The following is a 26,350-nucleotide window of genomic DNA, read 5'->3' as shown; positions in this document are numbered from 1 at the left end:
TTATGTAATTTATAAAATATATTGATGAACAGATTTAATTTTTAAACTGTGTTAACAAATAATGTCATATATGAATAAATGTATATAGATCCCTTATTTCATACACTAGATTAAATTTAAGTAATCTTGTATTTTTAGAATTGTTTGTCCGGAAGGTGTTACAGATGGCAGCACAGTATCATTATGGACTATAATGAATAAAGTCAGACTTGAAGCTATTATGTGGGTATGTCATATATTCAACCTTTATGGAAATGATATTGTCTCCTAAACTATCATAGCAAATAAATAAACTCATCATATATATTTAGATAAAATTGAGAATGGATATAGGGAATGTGTTAAAGAGACAACAACCCAACCTGAGAGCAATATTCACCAAAGACCACCAATGGGTCATCAACACAAAGAGAAAAATCCTGCACCCATGGCATGCTTTAGCTGGCCTCTAAACAAAAATGTGTACTAGCTCAGTGATAATGGATGTTAAACCCGAAATATATAAATGAACTAAAATTAAAAATCATACAAGACTAACACAGGCCAGAGGCTCCTGACTTGGGACAGGCACAAAAATGCAAGAATATTTTTTATACCACACCATACAAGAAGTACTAATTATTGGATAATTTATATTATAGAGTGAGAGATTAAAAAAATATATCTTTATGTTTCAGGGTGCTGGGACAGCACTTGGAGAATTGCTGCCCTATTTTATGGCAAGGGCAGCCAGGCTGTCAGGGGCAGATCTTGATGACGATGAGTTTGAAGAAATAGAAGAACTCATTCATGAGAAAAAAGAGCATCCTGAAGAATTAGTAAGTCTCACAGGTTATGGTCCGAGTGAGAGTGTGTACTGTTATTTTTGGCCTTTCATGTTTTTGTGGGTGCCTTCTAGTAATCACTCTGTTTTATGCCCCACCTACGATAGTAGAGGGGCATTATGTTTTCTGGTCTGTGGCTCCGTTCGTCTGTCCGTTCGTCTGTGCATCCATTCAGGTTAAAGTTTTTGGTCAAGGTAGTTTTTGATGAAGCTGAAGTCCAATCAACTTGAAACTTAGTACACTTGTTGCTTATGATATAATCTTTCTAATTTTAATGCCAAATTAGATTATTACCCAATTTCACAGTCCATCGAACATGGAAAAGGATAGTGCGAGTGGGGCATCTGTGTACTTTGGACACATTCTTGTTCTGTCTATTTTATAATTTTTACTTTTGTCCTTTGTGCATTTTGTGTCAACTTTTGTGAAACCATTGACACGATTTAAAATGTAAGTGGCATTCTATCTTTTTTAAACTCCCCTTCCAACAACCTAAGCTTTTGAGGTTTAAATCTAGGAATCAGACTACCTATCTGTCTGTTGGTCACTTTACACAGTTGTAGAACTCTACCTGACAATGTACATGAAGGAATATAATCTTGGTCGTATTATGATAGGGGAGATAATTGAACCTACTTCAATATTACAATATGTGGCACCGTACTCGGGCTTGCAAAATCAATAGTCTTACTGCAAATCTCAAATTGCTGGGCAGCAGTGCAAATTTTGAAGTACTTAAGGCAAGAATTTTGTGATGTTTGCTTACTTTGCGAAATGTTCTGAAAGAGTAGAGGGCACCTTTATTTCTTTTCAAATTCTTTAATGATTATCTGTTCCATACTAATATTCAATTAAAAATATTTACTAATAAATATCAAAATGTAATATAATTCATTAGACATTTCTTATTTCTATTCATAGCATTGCATAATGATGTATAAACTACATTTTTACGTAAGAAGTTATTTATTGGATTTGGTGTTTCAGACAGCTGCTGGCGGATAATTTGGCTACGGTCATCACACGTTCAAGCCATGAATAAATTTAACAGTAATTTACTAAAGGCTAACACCTAATATCAAGTTGTATTTTTTCCCCAATATTTATTATGGATCGGATTTCTACATGTTTTACATACTTACAATGAAATTGTTTACAATTTACACAAAAACTTTCCAATATTTTTTATTTTTTTATTTTGTGTTTATTTAGCATCTGTACAGTCATAACAGTGTTCTAGAATCCTTTTCAACATTTTGAACTATAAACATTTTAAACGACCATGATCTTGAAAGTTGAAGAATTTCACTGAGTGACAAAAAGGTTTTTCTGAATTCCTGTTGCAAAAAGGGAATGGGGACTTATCATACTGAGCTTTTTATGGTAATTGTCTCTTGTAAGTGTAACTCCTCTTTAACATCTATGCACAGACATTGATGATACTTTCTCTAATTTTTGTGCTATTTTCACATTTCCTGACCGGTGTGAGAAAAATATTTCTCCTCACTAGTGAAAAATCTGTTCTCGGCAAATGATTAGTCGAAATTTGATTATGACATCTAAATGTTTTTTTTTCTTCTGATTTGTCGTATTGTGACGCCATGAAAAAAGGCGGCAATGCCTGATGACGTCGCATATAAAGAACACAAGTTTCTGAAAATCTTTGAAAAAGAAGGATAAAAATCATTAGAGAAACAGATTCCGACACTATAACTCGTGTATTACGATATTTCTCCACTTGAGACAGTTAAATTTTAAGCCTCGTGCTTTAAATAATAAAATTTAACTGTCTCGAGTGGAGAAATATCGTAATACACTATTTTTCTTCCCCCAAGAGTTGTGAAAATTAATCTGTCGCGAAATTAAGTTGGTTTACAGTATTCAGAATTTCAGACACAAATTAAAAGTACCATTTATTAAGATTAAACCTTACATAGAAACCCCAGTAATGTTTATCTAGCTTAGTACTTACCGATTGATTGATTGATTGTTGGTTGCTTAACGTCCAGTGGCAAATATTTCATGCATATTCAGGACGAGAACAAGTTCACAATAAATACAATAGGTAGGTCTTGTCTCGTGCTTTAAATAATAAAATTTAACTGTCTCGAGTGGAGAAATATCGTAATACACTTGATGCAGTGTAGGAATCTATATAGATACAGTTGTTGAACACTACTTGACGGTGTAAACAAAGAAACGTTATCTTGTTCTTACTGTCCAAGTGAAGATAATATTATTTATGGTTTTGGGGATATCCATTTTAAAATTCACTAACAGTGTAGGTATTATACCTCCCTTTTTAAGGGAGCTGTATATAGTAATTGTATGTTTAACTTGTTGGTCTGTTTGTCTGTTCATTCTCATGTCTCATATTTGGACTACTACATCTTCAGAAGTTTTTAGGCATCTTGTTTCTGAACCAGCATTGAAATGGATTTTATTTAAAAAAATTAAAGAATTTTTCTTGCATAATGATATTGAGCACATAAATAACCATATGCTACGTCTTAACAAAACTCACGACTTTGCTTCTTTGTTATGTTGGCTTGATTTGTCACACTTTTTACAGTGCTTAGAGGGTATGACTTTGTTAGCTTTGTTCACTGTGTTTGTTAGTTATTACTGTAATTAATAACATTAAAGGTACCAATTTTTCTGCACCAGATGTGCATTTTGACAAGAAATGACTCTTCAGCAATGCTTTAGGTGGAAATATTTGAAAATCCAAAACTTATAAAAAAAAAATAAGAGCATATGACCTAAAACGAGGAAAATATAGCTAGAAGCAAATTAGCAACAAAAAATTTATCCATTATTTTAAATCAGTTCATATTTCAAGTAGATCTAGAGTTAACAATGGTTAAAAAGTAGAATTAAATGTGTCCAAATGCATTTAAATAGTAAACAAACAAGAAGGATTTGAAATTTCTGTTATCTCAAGCATGATAATTGGAAAAGAATTTTTAATATATTCTTGTCTATTGTTTTATTTTTTATTTTCAGGGATTTATGGAAAAATCTAAATTAGCTGTACATAACCTTGTACAGAAAGTTGGATTCTTTGGTATCTTAGCCTGTGCATCGGTAAGTACTGACCCCCAAGGGTGACTGGGGAATAGAAATATGGTCACTTGGTCTTCTCTCAACTGGCAGTAAAACGCTTGCTGAAGTGGGGTGTCCGTTTGGCTGTGCGGGATGTATCAAGTTCGCAGTCACGTCCGGTCAGAATGGGGACGTTAAATCCGATGTCTCGTGTAGAGAGAGTGCCACGCTCTTTGCACGTAAAGAACCCTTGCAACAACTCTTTGAGGGGTCCGTAGGTGGCCTGTTGCAAGGCAAAATTTCTTTCCCTATCCAATAAACCCTCATTTTCCAGTGGCAGTCCAAATTTCCCCGACCATCATCCCAGATGGCCTCTATTGTGACAAGACCTACCTATTGTATTTATTGTGAACTTGTTCTCGTCCTGAATATGCATGAAATATTTGCCACTGGACGTTAAGCAACCAACAATCAATCAATCAATCGGTAAGTACTAAGCTAGATAAACATTACTGGGGTTTCTATGTAAGGTTTAATCTTAATAAATGGTACTTTTAATTTGTGTCTGAAATTCTGAATACTGTAAACCAACTTAATTTCGCGACCGATTAATTTTCGCGACTCTTGGGGGAAGAAAAATAACGCGAAATTAAATCGTCGCGAATATGTATAACTTGGATCTTTCCTTATTAAACTATATCAAGTTAACTAAAAAATCGCGAAATTAAATCGCCGTGAAGTAGACTAGCTGGAGATAAACGCGAAATAAAGTATCCGCGAAAATAAGTTGGTTTACAGTATGCAGGTATTAATCTTAAAAACATCACTTCTGGAAAAACTTTTCCAAACGACAAAACATTTTTTCTATAAACATGGTCAATTTGTCCATTATCAGACAAAAAAACATGCTTTATTTTAATCTGTGCCTCTTTGTTCTTTAATTCTATTTTTAAATCTGTATAAGAAGTCTGTCAGTTAAATATATGAGTTGCAGATGCTCAGATGTTGGTTCATATCTATTGATAAAATATTAAATATAGGCTAATTTTAGAAATTGGTATTGTAATCTTTTAAACATTGAAAAAGCATAGATTTTATTTAAGCTTACTTCATTGTGAAACTGGATTGCCTCTGAATTTGTATAAATTCAATTTTGATTGTTTTGATTATAAATTTTACTTTTTTTTACAGATACCAAACCCTCTGTTTGATTTGGCAGGAATAACATGTGGTCATTTTCTCATTCCATTTTGGACATTTTTTGGTGCAACATTAATAGGAAAAGCTGTTATTAAAATGCATATACAGGTAAGTTCTATGTTATGTTGTTGGGTAGCTATATCATAATGAATACTCATTTATTGTAATTCATACACATTTGCAGTGTACTATAGAACTAGAGGCTCTAAAGAGCCTGTGTCGCTCACCTTGGTCTATGTGAATATTAAACAATGGACACAGATGGATTCATGACAAAATTGTGTTTTGGTGATGGTGATGTGTTTGTAGATCTTACTTTACTAAACATTCTTGCTGCTTACAATTATCTCTATCTATAACAGTACTTTCTGTGGAAAATGTTATTGAAAATCTTCAAATTTTAAGAAAATTGTTAAAAATTGACTATGAAGGGCAATAACTCCTTAGGGGATCGTCGTCGTCGTCCGAATACTTTTAGTTTTCTCACTCTAACTTTAGTAAAAGTGAATGGAAATCTATGAAATTTTAACACAAGGTTTATGACCACAAAAGGAAGGTTGGTATTGATTTTGGGAGTTTTGGTCCCAACATTTTAGGAATTAGGGGCCAAAAAGGGCCCAAATAAGCATTTTCTTGGTTTTCGCACTATAACTTTAGTTTAAGTTAATAGAAATCTATGAAATTTTGACACAAGGTTTATGACCACAAAAAAACGGTTGGGATTGATTTTGGGAGTTTTGGTTTCAACAGTTTAGGAATTAGGGGCCAAAAAAGGGCCCAAATAAGCATTATTCTTGGTTTTCACACAATAACTTTAGTTTAAGTAAATAGAAATCAATGAAATTTAAACACAATGTTAATGACTACAAAAGGTAGGTTGGTATTGATTTTGGGAGTTTAGGTCCCAACAGTTTAGGAATTAGGGGCCAAAAAGGGACCCAAATAAGCATTTTTCTTGGTTTTCGCACCATAACGTTAGTATAAGTAAATAGAAATCTATGAAATTTAAACACAAGGTTTATGACCATAAAAGGAAGGTTGGTATTGATTTTGGGAGTTTTGGTCCCAACAGAATAAGGGGCCCAAAGGGTCCAAAATTAAACTTTGTTTGATTTCATCCAAATTGAATAATTGGGGTTCTTTGATATGCCGAATCTAACTGTCATGACTGTGTATGTAGATTCTTAACTTTTGGTCCCGTTTTCAAATTGGTCTACATTAAGGTCCAAAGGGTCCAAAATTAAACTTAGTTTGATTTTGACAAAAAATGAATCAGTTAGGTTCTTTGATATGCTGAATCTAAAAATGTACTTAGATTCTTGATTATTGGCCCAGTTTTCAAGTTGGTCCAAATCGGGGTCCAAAATTAAACTTTGTTTGATTTCATCAAAAATTGAATAAATGGGGTTCTTTGATATACCAAATCTAACTGTGTATGTAGATTCTTCATTTTTGGTCCTGTTTTCAAATTGGTCTACACTAAAGTCCAAAGGGTCCAAAATTAAACTTAGTCTGATTTTAACAAAAATTGAAATCTTGGGGTTCTTTGATATGCTGAATCCAAAAATGTACTTAGATTTTTTATTATGGGCCCAGTTTTCAAGTTGGTCCAAATCAGGATCTAAAATTATTATATTAAGTATTAAGCAAGTCTTTTCAATTGCACAGTATTGGGCAATGGCAAGAAATATCTAATTGCACAATATTGTGAAATAGCAAATTTTTTTTTAATTAGAGTTATCTTTCTTTGTCCAGAATAGTAAGCAAGAAATATCTAATTGCAAAATATTGTGCAATAGCAAGATTTTTTTTTAATTGGAGTTATCTTTCTTAGTCAAGAATCAACTTAAATCTTTGTTATATACAATATACAATGTATATTCACTTTTTACTACCAACTGATAAATTAAAATAATCTTTAACATTCAGTGATAACAAGCAGTTTTTTTACATCTTAATATTTTATGATGTATTTAAATGAGTAGTTATTGTTGCAAACTCCATTAGAAATTTTAATTGAGATTAGTTTTGGAATAAGGGAAAGGGGGATGTGATTAAAAAAATTGGGTTCAATTTTTCTCATTTGAAATTTCATAAATAAAAAAGAAAATTTCTTCAAACATTTTTTTGAGAGGTTTAATACTCAACAGCATAGTGAATTGCTCTAAGAGAAAACAAAAATTTTAAGTTCATTAGAACACATTCATTCTGTGTCAGAAACCTATGATGTGTCAACTATTTAATCACAATCCAAATTTAGAGCTGAATCCAGCTTGAATGTTGTGTCCATACTTGCCCCAACCGTTCAGGGTTCAACCTATGCGGTCGTATAAAGCTACGCCCTGCGGAGCATCTGGTTTTTCTGATGAACACATGAAGAAGGAGCTCACTTCTTTCAATGCATACATACACATTCTCAGTCAAATTCAGTGTTTACAGTCAAATATGCCATATTATGTACATGTATATAATTTATTTGTTAAGCATGAAGGATTATGATACAAAATGTGAATTGTATGCAATTATTCATATTTGCTAGACAAATAAATAGCTTATACTGCAAAAGTATCTGTTTTCACCACATAAATGTCATTATGGTGTCATTTGTTTACATCACAACACCATTTGTATTTATATACTATACATGTAGATAGTGTAAAAAAAATAAAACTCTGGAACGATGAACAGAAAATGGAACATTAACAATGATTAAAAAAAAAATGGTATTTTTACCTAATAGTGATATGATAGTGGGATTTTGTATTGACAGTTTTTATGGACATTTACTTTTAGATATACCTTGGAGTATGGAACATATACCTTTGTTATACATGTATCTTTCTTTTTTGTTACAGTATCGAGAAAAACAGAGTGATTGGTTTGGTCAGCATGGTAAGAACTGACATGTGACAGTTTGCATCATGGGGGATCCTAATGGAAAATTGTGTGTAAGTAAAATAAAATCTCTTATGTCTGAGATTTTTATTTCATGTACATTAATTATAACCCATGGATCAAAGTTCTGTAGGGTATAATGTTTTTGACTTTGTCCATCAGTCCTGTTCTAGTCATCCCAACTCCTCTGAAACCACTCAACAGAATTTTATAAAACTCTGTAGATAACAAGAACAAAATATGTAGATGTGTTTATCGACAGAAAATTACGATACACTGTTTTTTCTTTCATTACAATACATTGCAATATTAAAAAAAAAAATGTCAGATTTTTATAAATAAGCAAGTTATAATATAACTTCTGAATGAATTAAAATAAATCTTACACAATCGTCTTTGGATGCGTTATATGTGGGCACACTGTGACCATGTGATTGTTTCAAATCATCAATCATTTGATTCAAATGTCATGAATGTGGGAGATTAATAAATGATGTAAAAAAATCTGTAAACACATAAACATGATAAAGACAAGAAGAAGAATTTAAAATTTGCAAATCCAAAAACAAACAAAATTTGCAGAGTTTTCTCCAGCTGGGATGCGTTGGTTTTTATTGAGTCCTAAGTTAAATTATGACCATATTTGTTGACCATTGTAACAACTAGATATGGCTTTTTATTCCCTCTATGTCATGTGTGCGTTTTTGAAATTTGCATGTGAATATTAACAGAACTTCTCATTATTACCATGTAAATATTTTTTGTAAAAAATGCAAAATAACTTCAAAATGTATGTACACATTATACTTATGATACTTTTTATACGACCGCAAAATTTGAAAAATTTTTCGTCGTATATTGCTATCACGTTGTCGTCGTCGTCGTCGTCGTCGTCGTCGTCGTCGTCGTCGTCGTCGTCGTCGTCGTCGTCCGGCGTCCGAATACTTTTAGTTTTCGCACTCTAACTTTAGTAAAAGTGAATGGAAATCTATGAAATTTTAACACAAGGTTTATGACCACAAAAGGAAGGTTGGTATTGATTTTGGGAGTTTTGGTCCCAACATTTTAGGAATTAGGGGCCAAAAAGGGCCCAAATAAGCATTTTCTTGGTTTTCGCACTATAACTTTAGTTTAAGTTAATAGAAATCTATGAAATTTTGACACAAGGTTTATGACCACAAAAGAACGGTTGGGATTGATTTTGGGAGTTTAGGTTTCAACAGTTTAGGAATTAGGGGCCAAAAAAGGGCCCAAATAAGCATTATTCTTGGTTTTCGCACAATAACTTTAGTTTAAGTAAATAAAAATCAATGAAATTTAAACACAATGTTAATGACTACAAAAGGAAGGTTGGTATTGATTTTGGGAGTTTAGGTCCCAACAGTTTAGGAATTAGGGGCCAAAAAGGGACCCAAATAAGCATTTTTCTTGGTTTTCGCACCATAACGTTAGTATAAGTAAATAGAAATCTATGAAATTTAAACACAAGGTTTATGACCATAAAAGGAAGGTTGGTATTGATTTTGGGAGTTTTGGTCCCAACAGAATAAGGGGCCCAAAGGGTCCAAAATTAAACTTTGTTTGATTTCATCAAAATTGAATAATTGGGGTTGTTTGATATGCCGAATCTAACTGTCATGACTGTGTATGTAGATTCTTAACTTTTGGTCCCGTTTTCAAATTGGTCTACATTAAGGTCCAAAGGGTCCAAAATTAAACTTAGTTTGATTTTGACAAAAAATGAATCAGTTAGGTTCTTTGATATGCTGAATCTAAAAATGTACTTAATTTTCAATTGGAGTTATCTTTCTTTGTATAGAATAGTAGTTGATAATATATGTTGGAAATTTGCCAGACATGACTATGATGTCATTTTCTATTTTTATTTGCCAATAACTTTATGTAAATAACTTCATTGGAAATTTGCCAATATAAAATGTTGCTGATGAAGTTTTTTTTATTGTTTTATACAATAAACAATGTATATTCACTTTTACTACCAACCAATCTTTACCATTCAGTGATAACAAGCACTTTATTTTACATTTTAATATTTTATGATGTATTTAAAAGAGTAGTTATTGTTGCAAACTCCATTAGAAATTTGAATTGATATCAGTTTTGGAGAAAGGAAACGGGGATGTGAAAAAAAAAGGGGGGGGGGGGGTTAAATTTTTCTCATTTCAGATTTCATAAATAAAAAGAAAATTTCTTCAAACATTTTTTTGAGAGGATTAATATTCAACAGCATAGTGAATTGCTCAAAGGCAAAAAAAAACTTTTAAGTTCATTAGACCACATTCATTCTGTGTCAGAAACCTATGCTGTGTCAACTATTTAATTTTAGATTTAAAAAGTTTGAAGAAGAAATCTTTAATTGATTTGTAAAATCTTGACATTTGTTTTGTGTAAAAAAAACACATGTAATGTCAAAAATTTGATCACAATCCAAATTCAGAGCTGTATCACGCTTGAATGTTTTGTCCATACTTGCCCCAACTGTTCAGGGTTCGACCTCTGCGGTCGTATAAAGCTGCGCCCTGCGGAGCACCTGGTTTTTCTTGTAGCACAGAACCTTTACTCATTTGTTTAAATCCGAGAAATAAGATTGGTTTACTGTGGCATCAATTCTAGAAAACACCTTTTCCACTGTTAAGCTACAAGTTCCAAATATAAGAGATACTTTTGTCATCCTACTTACACCTGAAATATACTTTTATTAATTGTTGCAATGCCAATGGCGTCTTTGCAGGGTTACTCACACTAACAAAGAAATTCACTTATGTTAAATCAGGGTACTCACCATTTGACCATGACCTTAGGATGAAAGACAACAGCCAAAGCACCCTTCCTTTGCTTTTAATTTTTTTCCCCAATAATACATGTACATGTATGATTTTGTATACATTATTGTTCTTCTAAAACTTCATGCAATGAAAATAGCATGAAATATATGCTTTCAAAATGTTGCTAAACATTTCTTTGTTCATATCTCGCAAAAGTGTAATTATCTTCTTTTCATACTGGAACCATTCACATGTGCTTCGATACAATGACCATATTTCTGGCGACTACATGATGTTTGGCTAATTAAAATGATTAAAATCTGTTTGTAAGTGCTGTTATACATAACAAAAAAAGTAGAATAACAGAAATACTGAAATCCAAGAAAAATCCTACAACAACCATGACAACTGACAAAATCTAATCACCAAATTCATCAAGCAACATAATCCAACGTTAACAGTTCTGAATATAAGTTACACAATACTTTACAATTGTTAAGCACTGGTTATGTTTCATGCTATTTAAAATCCTAATAATTATAAACAACCTTGGCTTATGTAGTTAGGATTAATTTCTGCAAGCACTTAGTATAATAAACATACTGCCCTCAATTGATGCAATTCTGGGCTGGCAAACAACTGCATTCAGAAATATTAATTCAACACTTGCAACTTCGTCTTAACATGCTTAATGTTAAATTTATTTTTCTTTATTGGATATTGTACCTCAACACTTAAGACAGTATATATATTTACTACATATTTATTTTTGTATTTTTTTTCTTTTCTAGATCAGATAACACAGGATGTTACCACTGTGGTATGGCTATCAATTCATGGCATTAGTGAGCCGAAAGGTTTGTAAATATTATAGCTTTGCCTTTTATTTTTCAACCTTTTATTTTTAATTTTGTGCTAAATGAGGTCTTAATTTCCATTTAAGTTAAATATTTCTTTACAATTATGGAAACAATGCTGAATTTTCTGTTTCCATTCTCTAACTGAAGTTTGCATCAACCAAATAATATAAAAAATGTATACACAATGCTTATTCACACAAATTTTTAATGAAGCATGAATTTGGGTACATTCACTTTTAACGTTATGGGTTTATATGTCCGTTTGATACAACCGCAAAAATAATTAAAAAAAATTTTTTTAGTTGATATTTGTTATACGTTGTTGTCATCTGCCTTGTTGAGCGTCATTCAAGACCAATGATTTCGGGATAATAACTTTAGTATGTATAAGTAAATAGAAATCTATGACCACAAAAGGAAGATTGGGATTGATTTTTAGAGTTTTGGTTCCAACAGTTTAGGAATGAGGGGCCAAAAGGGTCCAAAATTAAACTTTGTTTGATTTCATCAAAAATTGAATTATTGGGGTTCTTTGATATGCCGATTCTAATCGTTTATTTAGATTTGTGATGCCTGGGCCCCTTTATCAAATTGGTCCACATTGAGTTCTAGAGGTTCCAAAATTGAACTTTCTTTGATTTCATCAAAAATTGAATTGTTGGGGTTCTTTTTAAAATATGCTGAATCAAATCATGTATTTAGATTTTGTATATTGGACCATAGCAGGTAAATGTCCAATTTAATTTTTTTAAGTTCTAACACAACATTCATTGCGTGTCAACTAGCTATGTAGGCCAAAAATTAATTATTGTTTGTTTCCCTTTCCACGACTAACCCTGTAAAATCACTGCAACACGAAAATTTTTATTGGCCATTCTTGTCCAAATTTTTTTTTTCTATGTTGGTTTTTAGTGATATCTTTCCGATGCGTTGGTTTTTTTTTTATACCTTTCTGATGCTGCAGTCATCAAACGTTTTAAATCAAAGCTTTTTTGCTTTGAAGCTTCTATATGATTTGGAATCAAGGAAAACAAACATAATGCCTTGCCACATGATTTGTGTTGTGTGCAAGGGTGATCTTAAATCTGAAGCATCTTTCAACCCACTGAGTGCACCTTGATTGGATTTGTCTTTAACCTCTGTTCCTGTTTAAAGGATAAAATCTTTTAAGTAAAAATAGTCTGAGACGTCTGAACAGGTTGAGCACAAGTCAGGAAATATATTTCCTGCTTTCAGAGAACGTCCCTGATTTCTGGTGTAAAAAAAAAGTTTAAATGTGATTTCATTTTTATGCCCCACCTACGATTGCCCCACCTACGATAGTAGAGAGGCATTATGTTTTCTGGTCTGTGCCTCCGTTCGTTCGTTCGTTAGTTCGTCCATCTGTGTGTCCGTTCGCTTCAGGTTTAAGTTTTTGGTTAAGGTAGTTTTTGAAGAATTTGAAGTCCATTCAGCTTAGTACACATGTTCCCCATGATATGATCTTTCTAATTTTAATGCCAAATTATAGTTTTGACCCAAGTTTCATGGTCCACTGAACATAGAAAATGATAGAGCAAAGTTCAGGTTAAAGTTTTTGATCAAGGTAGTTTTTTAACTTTAACTTTCTTAAACTATCCTGGGTTTGTACCAAACTTGGACAGAAGCTTGTTTATGATCATAAGATAGTATCCAGAACTTAATTTTGTAAAAAATTAAATTCATTTTTTCGGTATTTTTCGGGCGTCAATCAAATGTTGTCCGTGCATTAACTCATGAACCGTTCAACCAAAGCTTTTAAAATTTTAATATGTTGTTACTGACAACTAAATGAAGGTCAAGTTCAATAATGGCGATTTTGACTTTTACCGTTCAGGAGTTATGGTTCTTGAAAGATTGAAAAATGGTTTTTCCAGTCGTGTCCGTGCATTTACGCATGAACTGTTCTACCAAAGCTTCCCAAATTTTAATATGTTGTTACTGATGACAAAATGGAGGTCAAGTTCAATAATGACGATTTTGACTTTTACCGTTCAGGAGTTATGGTTCTTGAAAGACTGAAAAATGCAGTTTCCAGTGGTGTCCGTGTATTTACACGTGAACTGTTCTACCAAAGCTTCCCAAATTTTAATATGTTGTTACTGATGACAAAATGGAGGTCAAGTTCAAAATGACGATTTTGACTTTTACCGTTCAGGAGTTATGGTTCTTGAAAGATTGAAAAATGGTGTTTCCAGTCATGTCTGTGCATTTTCTCATGAACCATTCAACCAAAGCTTTTGAAATTTTTATATGTTGTTACTGATGACAAAATAGAGATCAAGTTCAACATGTTCAATAATGACGATTTTGACTTTTACCGTTCAGGAGTTATGGTTCTTGAAAGATCGTAAAATGGCGTTTCCATTCACTTTATTGCATTTACTCATGAACCATTCAATCTAAGCTTTTCTAATTTTAATATGTTGTTACTGACAACTAAATGGAGGTCAAGTTTAATAATGGCGATTTTGACTTTTACCGTTCAGGAGTTATGGTTCTTGAAAGATTGAAAAATGGTTTTTCCAGTCGTGTCTGTGCATTTACACATGAACTGTTCTACCAAAGCTTCCCAGATTTTAATATGTTGTTACTGATGACAAAATAGAGGTCAAGTTCAATAATGACGATTTTGACTTTTACCGTTCAGGAGTTATGGTTCTTGAAAGACTGAAAAATGGAGTTTCCAGTCGTGTCCGTGTATTTCCACATGAACTGTTCTACCAAAGCTTCCCAAATTTTAATATGTTGTTACTGATGACAAAATGGAGGTCAAGTTCAAAATGACGATTTTGACTTTTACCGTTCAGGAGTTATGGTTCTTGAAAGATTGAAAAATGGTGTTTCCAGTCATGTCCGTGCATTTTCTCATGAACCATTCAACCAAAGCTTTTGAAATTTTTATATGTTGTTACTGATGACAAAATAGAGGTCAAGTTCAACATGTTCAATAATGACGATTTTGACTTTTACCGTTCAGGAGTTATGGTTCTTGAAAGATCGTAAAATGGCGTTTCCATTCACTTTATTGCATTTACTCATGAACCATTCAATCTAAACTTTTCTAATTTTAATATGTTGATACTGATGACAAAATGGAGGTCAAATTTGATATTGACGATTTTCCCTTTCACCATTCATCAGTAATGGTTCTTGTGATATTGCTAAGACACAAATAAATGTTAATAAATCCGGTTTGCTGTCGTTGTGACAGCCTCTTGTTTTCCTTTTTTTTGTTCAGCCTGCGATTTACAGCAAAAGTAGGTGAGACACTGGGTTCCGCGGAACCCTTACGAATTTTTTCATTACAAATTTTATTCATCACACTATTAGTTATTGCTTTATGATATGGTACAAAAATCAACTAAAAAAATCAATTTTGTTTGCCCCCAGGTGACTTTTAATATGTTTATAGCATTGAAAAAGCTCCAAATTATCTCCCTTTGATGCAAAAATACATTTTTTTGGCATTAAAGTTGAAATATCTTTTTTAAATCATCGATGACCTATATTTTTTATTATTCTTTTCAAAAAGCTGTACATAAACTAAATACTTGTAAAATTTAAGCAATTTCTGTAATTTAGTTCTTTTTTTATTTCGATATTACCTCTTTTTCTCCTATTAGTTCAACAGTAAATAAGGACATTAACAAAAAATTATGCTTCTTTCAGAGGCAGATTGTTAGCGTAAATGAACGGTGACCCAATTTTTTTATTTCATTTTTAGCTCACCTGGCCTAAAAGGCCATGTGAGCTTTTCTCATCACTTGGCGTCCGTCGTCGTCTGTCGTCGTTAACAATTTTTCAAACATCTTCTCCTCTGAAACTACTGAATGGATTTGGATGAAACTTAGCATGATAGTTCCTTAGATTATCCTGCACAAAGTGTGTGCTTCGATTTTTGATCCGTCAAAAAACATGGCCGCCCTTACTTTAAATAGAACATAGGGGTCAAATGCAGTTTTTGGCTTATATCTCAAAAACGAAAGCATTTAGAGCAAATCTGACGTGGGGTAAAAATGTTCATTAGGTCAAGATCTATCAGCCCTGAAATTTTCAGACGAATCAAACAAACCATTGTTGGGTTGCTGCCACTTAATTGGTAATTTTAAGGAAATTTTGCAGTTTTTGGTCATTATCTTAAATATCATTATAGATAAAGATAAACTGTAAACAGCAAAAATGATAAGCAAAGTAAGATCTACAAATAAGTTAAATATGACCAAAATTGTCAATTGACCCCTTAAGGGGTTATTGTCCTTTAATGACAATTTTTTCACAATTTGTTCATCATATTTGCTAACTTTAAAAAATCTTCTCCTCTAAAACTACTCAACCAAATTCAACCAAACTTCAACTGAATGATCAGTAGGGTGTATAAAATAAAGTTTGTGTTTTATTTTCTATTTTGTCTAAAAACATGGCCGTCATGGCTAAAAATAGAACACAGGGTAAAATGCAGTTTTTGGCTTATATCTAAAAAACTCCAGCATTTAGAGCAAATAAGACTAGAAGTTAAAATATTTATTAGGTCAAGGTCTACCTGTCCTGAAATTTTCAATTTGCAATTTGCAAAAAAAATAATTTGTTGTGCTACTTCCAAAAAATAGAAAATATTCTGACCAGAAAAAAAACCATGTCCCCCTACAAGTTAAATGGTCCATGCCTAACTGTTATTAATGAAATCATTTAACTGTTTTGCTGTTATTGGAGCCCCTTGCCCCTTCTCAGCAGTGGAATAAATCCAAATCATGAATGAAGAAATTCGAAAGAATAACAATTTAATAATGTAACAATAACAATTTTATTGTTAAAATTCTTTTATTGTAACTATAATGTAATAAAAATAACGTCCTGCCGCTCTTCTTGTATGCATATTATATTAGAAGGAAACGTGTAAACATGGTAGAACTTGTATTTCTAATATTGAAGAATTGTTAGCTGTACATGTTTGCCTGGCATGGTTCAATATGTTCAATAAGGCATTGTTTACCAGGTGAGCGATTCAGGCTCTTGAGAGCCTCTTGTTCTATTAAGTATATGATAAAGTTCATTTATCATGTTTATAGAAAAATATAAAGAAATCATATATTAGAAAGAAAAAAAAGATTTATACTGGAGAGCCCCCTTAATATAAACATATTTTATTTGTAATCATCAAAGGGAATGAGACACAAGCTAAGACTTATGATGTCTTCTTTGGTATCTTTTCTTGTCTACATGAAATTTTATTTTGCTGTTATCACAGTCCAGGCAATTACTGAAAACTGTAATATTACTTTTTTATATAATATTACAAGTAAAAGTAATATTACAAAAAATAGTAATATAATTCTTATATTACTAAAACCTGTAATATTGTTATATTACTGAAATGTGTAATATAGTCTCCATATTACATAAAACAGTAATATTACTAGAAAATGCCTATATTACATAGAACTGTAACATAAGGCTAAAAATCACTAGGTTTTCATACTTTAATTAGGGTCCCGCCAAAGGCGGTCCCCTATAGTGATCAGTCTGTCCGTCAGTCCGTCCGTCTGTCCGTCCGTCCGTCCGTCCGTCCGTAACACTTTGTGTCTGCTCCATATCTAGAGAACCATTAAGGTTTCAGTTGACAACCCTGTGTCCTGTGGTGAAGATCGTGTCCACTCTATATCTTGAGAACCGTTATGATTTCAAAGTTTATACTTGACATGTATATGAACCAACACCAGAGGGCGTGTCATAATTTATGAACGACTGCCTAGGGCATAGTTCAAGGTCAAAAACTTTGGTTTCAGTTGACAACCCCATGTCCTATGGTAAAGATCGTGTCCGCTCTATATCTTGAGAACCTTTATCATTTCAAAGTTTATACTTGACATGTTTATAAACCAACACCAAAGGGTGTGTCATAATTTATTTACAACTTCATAGGTCAAAGGTCAAGGTCAAAAACTTTGATTTCAGTTGACAAACCCATGTCCTATGGTAAAGATACAATTTTTTAATGCACATTATTCACAGCGGGGCCCACAGAGATGGCTCCCATCTCAATGATATCTAGTTACTATAATAATTTAGACGTATGATGATAATAAATCAATTATTAAACAATTGATTATTCCAAATAATAATAATAATCCAATTAAAGTACATAGTATCAATTCAAAATAAAAAATCCAAAGTAAAACTATTTTCTCCTTACAATGTAAAATATAAAATAAATGCCAAATTTACTAAATCATAAAATGAACTTAATCTCAAAATCAAAATATAAAAGTCTTAAAAGTATTTTCTAAAATTAAATTATGATTCAGAGATAAATTTTGTCTCAACACTGCACAGTCAACTAGTAGACTGGTAAAACAATCTTTTAGGTCTAGTATAATGACATGAGCATGACGAGTAGTGTGAGGTTACGCTTCCAGAACACTGACTGCTATCTTAAAATATTCTCAAAAATAAAAGGGGAGTCAAAAAATACATTTTTGTCCAAACACTACAAAGTCAACTGGAAGACTGATCGTCAGTCCTACAGGTCCAGTATAATAGACTTTAGCAGTGCAAGTTTGGGTTTCCGAAGGGTGACTGCTCTTCCAAAATTTTGCAACGATATTTATACTAAAACACAAAATAACTCAATTTATCCCCACATGTTAATATTACTCTCATTAGCAAAAATAGACTTTAATTAACAACGCCTAATCATATAATGTTTTGATAAAATCTGTGGATGCTAATTGTCGAGCCTGCAACTTTTGTTGCAGAAAGCTCGACATAGGGATAGTGATCGGGCGGCAGCGGTGTTAGCTAACTTCTTAAAAGCTTTATATTTTAGAAGGTGGAAGACCTGGATGCTTCATACTTTGTATATAGATGCCTCATGTTACGAAGTTTCTGTCAGTCACATGTCCAATGTCCTTGACCTCATTTTCATGGTTCAGTGACCACTTGAAAAAAAAGTTCAGATTTTTTGTAATGTTGAATTCTCTCTTATTATAAGTAATAGGATAACTATATTTGATATGTACGTACCTTGAAAGGTCCTCATGTCTGTCAGACAGTTTTCACTTGACCTCGACCTCATTTCATGGATCAGTGAACAAGGTTAAGTTTTGGTGGTCAAGTCCATATCTCAGATACTACAAGCAATATGGCTAGTATATTCGGTGTATGGAAGGACTGTAAGGTGTACATGTCCAACTGGCAGGTGTCATCTGAACTTGACCTCATTTTCATGGTTCAGTGGTAAGTTATATTAATCTGAAGATCTGTTTACTTTATTGTGATGATTCTTTATCTTATTTTAGAGTGATCATGTTTATTAAAAATACATGTTGTGCCGTATCTCAGAAACTATTTATGATTATTCCATAAATCTTCACACACTTTTTGGTTATATTAAAACCACAAAAGGAAGATTCAGATTTTTTTTTGGTGGTGATGGTCCAAACTGTTTAGGAATTACGGGCCAAGACCAGTATTTTTCTATCTATATCTATATAGTCAATCTAGACTTCAAAAAAAGAGTGACGAAAGATACCAGAGGAACAGTCAAACTTATAAATCAACTAAAATAAATTGACAACATGCACCTGGCTAAAAATAAAAAAGACAAACAATAGAACACATGACAGACACAACATAGGAAAATGAAGAATAAGCAACACGAATCCCATCAAAAATTGGGGGTCATCTCAGGTGCTCCGGAATGGTAAGCAGATTCTGCTCCACATGTGGCACCCGTCATGTTGCTTATGTAATAACAAGTCCGGTAAATAGTCTAATTTGGTAGGTCACATTCATGAAAGGGAAGGGGATTGTAGTAACAACATAAGGAACATATCCGATATCATTTGTGAAACAGTTATTTCATAACTTCAACTTATTAATACCTCAAGTAGAAGGTTGCATTGGGATTTTCACACCAAAATGTATGTCGCTTGAAAAATGTCTCACTGAGTCATGAAATGTTTACAGATATGGTGTGTCTGAATGATCTTGATGTGAATGTTTCTTTAAATTTAATTTCTTATTGTATGTTGATAAGTTTATCTTGCTGTTAAAAAGTGTTATACAATAGTATATATACATGTGTATATTTAAAAAACTGACTGCATGACAAATCTCAAGTGACTTAAGAAAATAATGTGATTCTAATTGTCTAGTTTATTGAAATATTTTCTTCTTTTTTCACTTTTTTTATAATTTATTGTCTTAGTTCACTTTTTTGAAAATTTTGCTTTTCAATGTTTTATATACTCATCCTCTAATGCTGTTTTATTTGATTTTTTAGCAATCCATGGTGAATTTAAGTCACCCAGAAATACTGACAATAAAGAATGTAACAAAAGATAATGCTGGATGGTATGGTTGCTTGATTTCTAATCCACTTGGTAGATATTACCAGACTGCCTGGCTAACAGTTTTAGGTAAAGGCTTAGATAAGAATGAGAAATGTTTGTTTTTCACCAAGAAATAATACGTCTTAGAGCAAAATATTCACATAAAAATGATTTAATCGTTTGGAGAATTTAATAATCAATTTTCGATTACATCATTATCAATAAATTTTTTATACGCCCGTCAAAATTTTGACGGGACGTATTATGGTATACAAATGTCCGGTGTCCGTCCGTCTGTCCGTCTGTCCGTCTGTCCGTCTGTCCGTCTGTCCGTCTGTCCGGCGTAAACATGTCGCACCGTAACTTGAGAACGACTTATCCAAATTTCATGAAACTTAATATAGTTGTTTCTTATGATGGTCAAATGATCTGTATACTTTTTGGTGAAAATAAGATTTAAACTTTTTAAGTTACAGCACTTTATGACTAAAACAGGGGTGTGTTTTTTTCACATGTCGCACTGTATCTCAAAAACGATTCTTGATTATGACTTAAAACTTTAAACACTTCTTAGTTATATTAATCTCAATATCTGTATACTTTTTGGTGATGATTCAAAATTTCATTTTTGAGTTATTGAGTATTTTGTAAAAAAGGGGGAGGGTTTTTTTACATGTCGCGCCAAATCTCAAAAACTATTTATGATTATTGCTTAAAACTTTACACATGTCTTTGTTATATTAATCTCAATATCTGTATACTTTTTGGTGATGATTCAAAATTTCATTTTTGAGTTATTAGTATTTTTTTAAAAAGGGGGAGGGTTTTTTTACATGTTGTGCCATATCTCAAAAACGATTTATGATTATTGCTTAAAACTTTACACACTTCTTTGTTCTATTAATCTAAAGATCTGTATACTTTTTGGTGATTATTCAAAATTTTATTTTTGAGTTATTGAGTATTTTGTAAAACAGGGGAGGGTTTTTTACATGTCGCGCCGTATCTCAAAAAAAAAGTTATGATTATTGCTTAAAACTTTACACACTTCTTTGATATATTAATCTAAAGATCTGTATACTTTTTGGTTTTGATTCAAAATTTTATTTTGGTAATATTTAGTTTTTGTAAAAAAAAAAACAGGGTGGGGGGTTTCACATGTCCCGCCGTGTCTCTAAAACAATATATGGTTATTGCTTAAAACTTTCTCATAAACTATTTATGATTATTGCATAAGACTTCCACATAAGACGTCGGGCGTATCATGCGCTCATGGCGCAGCTGTTTATTATAGACTGTCATAAAAATAGAAGGTTTGGCATCATGAAAATTGGAAATGTACAGTTTTTTCTAAAAAAATTAATTCTTTTAATGCCGCCACAACTGAACGTCATATTATTTTACCCCTGTCAGTGTCTCTCTGTATGTCCTTCCCATTATTGGTGTACAGTTATTCCACTTAACTCCTCCTACAGTTTGAATTCTAGGAAGTTTTCACTCTGATGTCTGTTTGTAGTCTTTGTACATGTATTGAAGGTGTGCATGTGGTCAGGGTTTTGATTTTGTTTAATATTTGCTCTTAATCATTTTTTGTAGTAGTTACTTGCATAAGGGGAGCTCGCATACAGATAATTGTCCTACAGTTTTATGCTAGGAAGTGTTCACTTAGTTGGTGGTTTTTCCATTTTTTGTGCATGGGGTCAGGATTTTGATTCTTATTTATATTTGCTCTTTTGGGTGATAATATAATTTACCTTTGTCATATTTAAAGTAAAGTGTTAGACAGTTATTTTTAAATAAGACTTTGCATCTGCAGGGGTATCATTTGTGTCTGTCAAAGAAATCCAACATTGACTTTGCTATAAAACAGTTTCAGAGTGAAGTGTGGCCAGGGATTTCACTTAGTCTAGTTTGTATTGTGTAATAATTAAATTTTGTATGTCATACATGTGATTCTTCCGATGGGAGTCGAAATCTCTTGTTTTTCAGACCCTCTTCCATCCCTCCCATTAAAATTTGAAATCTACAACTTTTGAAAATGTCAACATCGAAAAAGTTTCAGTAAACATTTTTGTTTATAGAATTAAAACTGACAGGGTAAAACTCTTGAGAAACTCGAAATTGATATCGGAAAAGTCTGTAAAAACAGAAGGTCACCATTTCTTTTTCTTGTTTTTGTGTCGTAAGGTAAATAGCTTCGAGTAATCAATGAAGGTGTTTATTATTAGACTATATATACAGCAATAACAAATTATTGGCAATTACCTGGTCATCAACTAGCTAGTTTAAGACACACGTCTGGATGATTAAAAGTGAAATACTGACAATGGATTAAGATGTAAAAAAAAAGACTTTAATTTGATGCTGTTGAAAACATTGAACAGTTATAGTACTGAGCCTCAAAGACAAATGTCTTAATGAAATCAAATACGATATTTATGGCTTGTTTTCTATCTAAACCAATGGAATACCTAAGTATAAGTATGTTTGTCTTTGAAAATTCTAAATTTTTATAATTTGATGAAATGCAAACTATGTTATCCCATAGACATATAATGTATTATACATGTATGTCTCTGTTATTACCAAATACCCTAGCAGCAAATTAAAAACAACCAATTATCTAGCCATATTTTCTCTGCCTGGAGATCTGATTTTAAATTGTACAAGTCCAGTGCCATTGGGTCAAGATCATGCTTACTACACTTCTTGCCAAGCTGACTATGGTGACCCTAATGACTTTATTAAACATATTGAGACAGCTACCTACCAGAAAGCCACTGCTCAATAGTGTTACCAAAGTTGACATTATGTAGCTTAAGCAGAGATACTTTTTACCAACTATATATGATGGCTGATCACTTTATCTTAACTTTATATATGTAATAAATAAATATTTGAAACCCCCTTATCTTATATTTCTATCAAGTAAAAATGGCTATGCAGGTGCTTAAAGTATAGAACACTTACAAAAAAGGAGAATAAGCAGTTTTAACACCAAAAATAATCATGGCGTTCATCGTTAAAAATGTTGAATTTGATACACACTTTAGAGTAACTTATGTAGTGGGTTATTCAGTGTGCACCACATTTTTTTTAATGATATTATTCCTTCATAGACAGAAAAAAATATTACAATCATTCCTAAAATAAAGACTTTTAACAATTAAAAGTTTGATGAGGAGGAAAAAAGGATTGAATTGGTTATAAATATTGTAGATAAGCCAGCTATTGAGCTGGCACATATTTACCATTTCCTTTCAAACATATTATTTCATCTTTTGAAAACTTTTTAATTACAAATACTTTAATTGCAGATGAACAAGCAGAAGCAGTAGACATTAGGTCAGGAGGAACAAACGATAAAGAGCAAATAGTAATCTACATTATCGGTGGTGTCGCATCAGTAGTTGTTCTCTTCCTGTTACTCCTGATATTTATATGTTATAGACGTTACAAGAGGGTTCAGTCCAGCAAATATAGAAATGTCAAGAGAGTAATTGTCATGACACAGGCTAGTTTCAATATTCAAACATATTTTATTACTGATAAGTTCAAATACAAGTGCACAAAAAAGAATATGTTTGACTTATTCGGTTATAATTAGGAAATGAAGTTTTATGAGGAAGTTGTCTTTATATGGTGTAAAAGTTACAAAGTAAGTCTTAAGAAAGGAAGATAATTGAGATTCATTAAATGTTCATCAGTAATGTTTAGATTATGAAAATAGAGATATTCAATCTAGACAGAATCTAATTTAGTTTTAAGGAAGTTTTTGTCAATTTTAGATTTGAATATTTATAACAGCTTTGCATATGGACTTGCTTCATTTATTATTAGCGATAGTCTGTGTGCTCTTCAAACTTTTATGATGTTTATTTCTATTACAAAATCATGATAATTAAAAAAATGACATGGATCTGCACACAAATTTGAAACAGGTATACATTTTAATTTCATATCAGAATGTTTTGCATCAATTCCAGAATGAGAATTACCATCCATACAAATCTTATGATGGTACACAACCATTTGTTTTACCCACAATCAGAATTGAACCTGGTCCAAGAAGACGCTTGTCATCTGATTTGACCATGATGTCAGAGTATGATCTCCCTCTGGACAAACACTGGGAATTTAGACGGGAACAGTAAGTTAAAGCATAACATTGACCATTCCATGAAAGTTATTATACTGTAAAGACATATATATTGACTCATGACAACATTTAAACTTATATCTGTCGACCCACAAATAGCATTGCTCACTGTTTCTGACATCCAGATTGTTTCTTTGGTTAAAAGCTGTATAATGACCTGATATTTGATTGGTTGTATCAATTTTCAGATGAATTCAATAGATATTGTAACCACTGTAGTATGAAATATAACAAGAAGTTTTTCCAAAAACTCTTTTTTTCCAAGGTTTAACATTTTCTCATATATATACTGGAATCATTAGGGCTCAACAATAACACTTGTCTGATTGTCTTGTACTAGAGGATAAAAAGGTCAGACAAGTAAAAGCTATATCAATATTAATTTAATTTAACAGGTTTATATGCTCTTATAATATACTAGATTATGGAGTGTGTGTCCGAGCGAGAATATTTAGTCAGACGTCAGTCGCTACCCTGATATACCCTATCTTTTTTGGGTAATTAATACAGATAGCGTTTGACATCTTTAGCTGAACAGATTTATCATTTTTTCATAACTTAATTCATTGTATGCTGGTTCATATTCTGGACACCAGTCTTTGCTCCTTTCTAATATAATTCACAAACAAAAAACAAATAGGAAGCTTAGAAATGGAAAAATATTAAATACTTAACTCGTTCAAAGGGTAATTACACGTCTCAATCTTCAAAATCGCCTATCTAAAAGTACTACCATCGCTAACATTTTTAAAAATAAAAATCGTGGTTACCCTTCTATCGATAAGTGTCATGCCAAAAAATGAGTAACATGTCCCTGTCTTTCCACCAACAATACGGTAAGGTCCACACTTAATGGTCGCTCATTTTCTTTAAAATTTGAAACTGATATAACTTGAAAAACAAACAGTCTTATTTATTTACTCACATGAAACAAACCAGGATGCGGTATTCAGTACGTAGGTTAAACTGGTCGATATTTATCTAAACGCACTCAAGAAAATAACCCAATAAATTCAAAAGTATCATTTATCAACACCTTAAGAAGCACAGTCATCCTATCAAATATTTAGCAGTTCAACCTTTGGAAGAAGTAAATAAGCAGCCTGGTGAATCTCATTCAAAGTTTGTACAATCACGGAAAATAATTGAATTAAATTAGATTAAAAAATATCAAGAACCGATACTGTTAACATTTTGGATATTGTTTCTAAAACTGTTCGAAAAAAAACATTCTCATGGTCGTAGAAAAAATCACAATCAAAGAAAATTTCGGACCAATCACACCAATATTTCGGACCTAATTTCTATTTAAAAAAACAACGGCAGACATTATCTGTTAACAAAGCTCTGTTCATTACCGATTAATAAGTTAAATAAAATTTTAGAGGATTGCAACACAATTTCATATAGCAGTCCTAAGTACGAAATTGTTCAAATTATAATGGCATATTGTTATTCTAAACTGTTTCCTAAAATTGATCGTCCTGAAGATCATAAAAAACATTTTATTAAAATAAAGTATGTCAATAAAGGTTTTGATTTTGTAAATATTGCTGGTATTTTTAACAACCATTCTGTTAAAGAACAAATTCCTGGATATTTTGATAATACTGAGCTCCCTCTTATTTGTTATATTTACAAGAAATCTACCTGGAAATTTGTGTTAAATTATAGCCAATTGTGTAAAGATTTTAATATCAGTGAAAATACACCTACTTCATGTAATTGCAGTAATTCCAAATACATTTATGGACCAATTTCCCATGTTATAACAGGAGATCTTAACATATTTCAAGACGGAGAGTTAAAATCATTCCTCAGTAAAGGACCTAATTATCTTCCCCAGTCAATTATAAATTGGAATGAGTGTCGTAATATCATCCATGACTCACTCTGTACTTACTGTATGAAATGGATAAAACTGGAAAAAGCTGACAAAAAATTCGACTTTAAAATAAAAACAAGATACAAATCCAATGAATTTACATTGACATGCCTATCAGACGGTGCCTCATATGCAAGTCTGATTTGACTTGGCATTGTTAAAAAGTAGATCCTAAGTTCTGTGACATGACTAGTTTCAGTTTTTCTTGACTCATAATTTTTGAAAAATATTTCAAAAGATATAAAACTAACTTCTGTTCTATTGTTTTAAATTTCTTTTGTTCCTTGAATCAACTTATAATGCAAAGTCCTCCTGGACAAGTTGAAAAAAATGTTATTGTAGAGG

General features: G+C 32.1%; 3 protein-coding genes across 4 annotated transcripts in view; 2 read left to right on the top strand and 1 right to left on the bottom strand.

Annotated features, from left to right (window-relative positions):
• The window catches only part of LOC143051488 (aldo-keto reductaseMSMEI_2347-like), a 260,937-nt gene that overhangs the window by 69,437 nt on the left and 165,150 nt on the right, over positions 1-26,350 (bottom strand). The gene's annotated exons all lie outside the window — the stretch shown is intronic.
• Positions 145-23,414, top strand: LOC143051489 (vacuole membrane protein 1-like). The gene is made up of 8 exons (XM_076224356.1): positions 145-226; positions 678-818; positions 3,831-3,911; positions 5,061-5,177; positions 7,925-7,961; positions 11,542-11,607; positions 19,913-20,048; positions 23,279-23,414. Exons 1-7 carry the CDS (start codon positions 194-196, stop codon positions 19,972-19,974), a joined length of 537 nt encoding a protein of 178 aa, XP_076080471.1. The 5' UTR covers positions 145-193; the 3' UTR covers positions 19,975-20,048; positions 23,279-23,414.
• Positions 23,334-26,350, top strand: part of LOC143051490 (fibroblast growth factor receptor 2-like) — a 98,317-nt gene continuing 95,300 nt past the window's right edge. For both annotated transcript variants that reach the window (XM_076224358.1, XM_076224357.1), the window contains exons 1-2: positions 23,334-23,475; positions 23,948-24,111. In XM_076224358.1, coding sequence (XP_076080473.1) covers positions 23,467-23,475; positions 23,948-24,111 — 173 coding nt within the window. In that variant the 5' untranslated portion in view covers positions 23,334-23,466. The remainder of the gene's footprint in view (positions 23,476-23,947; positions 24,112-26,350) is intronic.

Source organism: Mytilus galloprovincialis, chromosome 11 (assembly GCF_965363235.1).
Source record: "Mytilus galloprovincialis chromosome 11, xbMytGall1.hap1.1, whole genome shotgun sequence".
Lineage (NCBI taxonomy): Eukaryota > Metazoa > Mollusca > Bivalvia > Mytilida > Mytilidae > Mytilus > Mytilus galloprovincialis.
The sequence above is the reverse complement of the archived record's forward strand: the minus strand, read 5'-3'. Positions and strand labels throughout refer to the sequence as shown.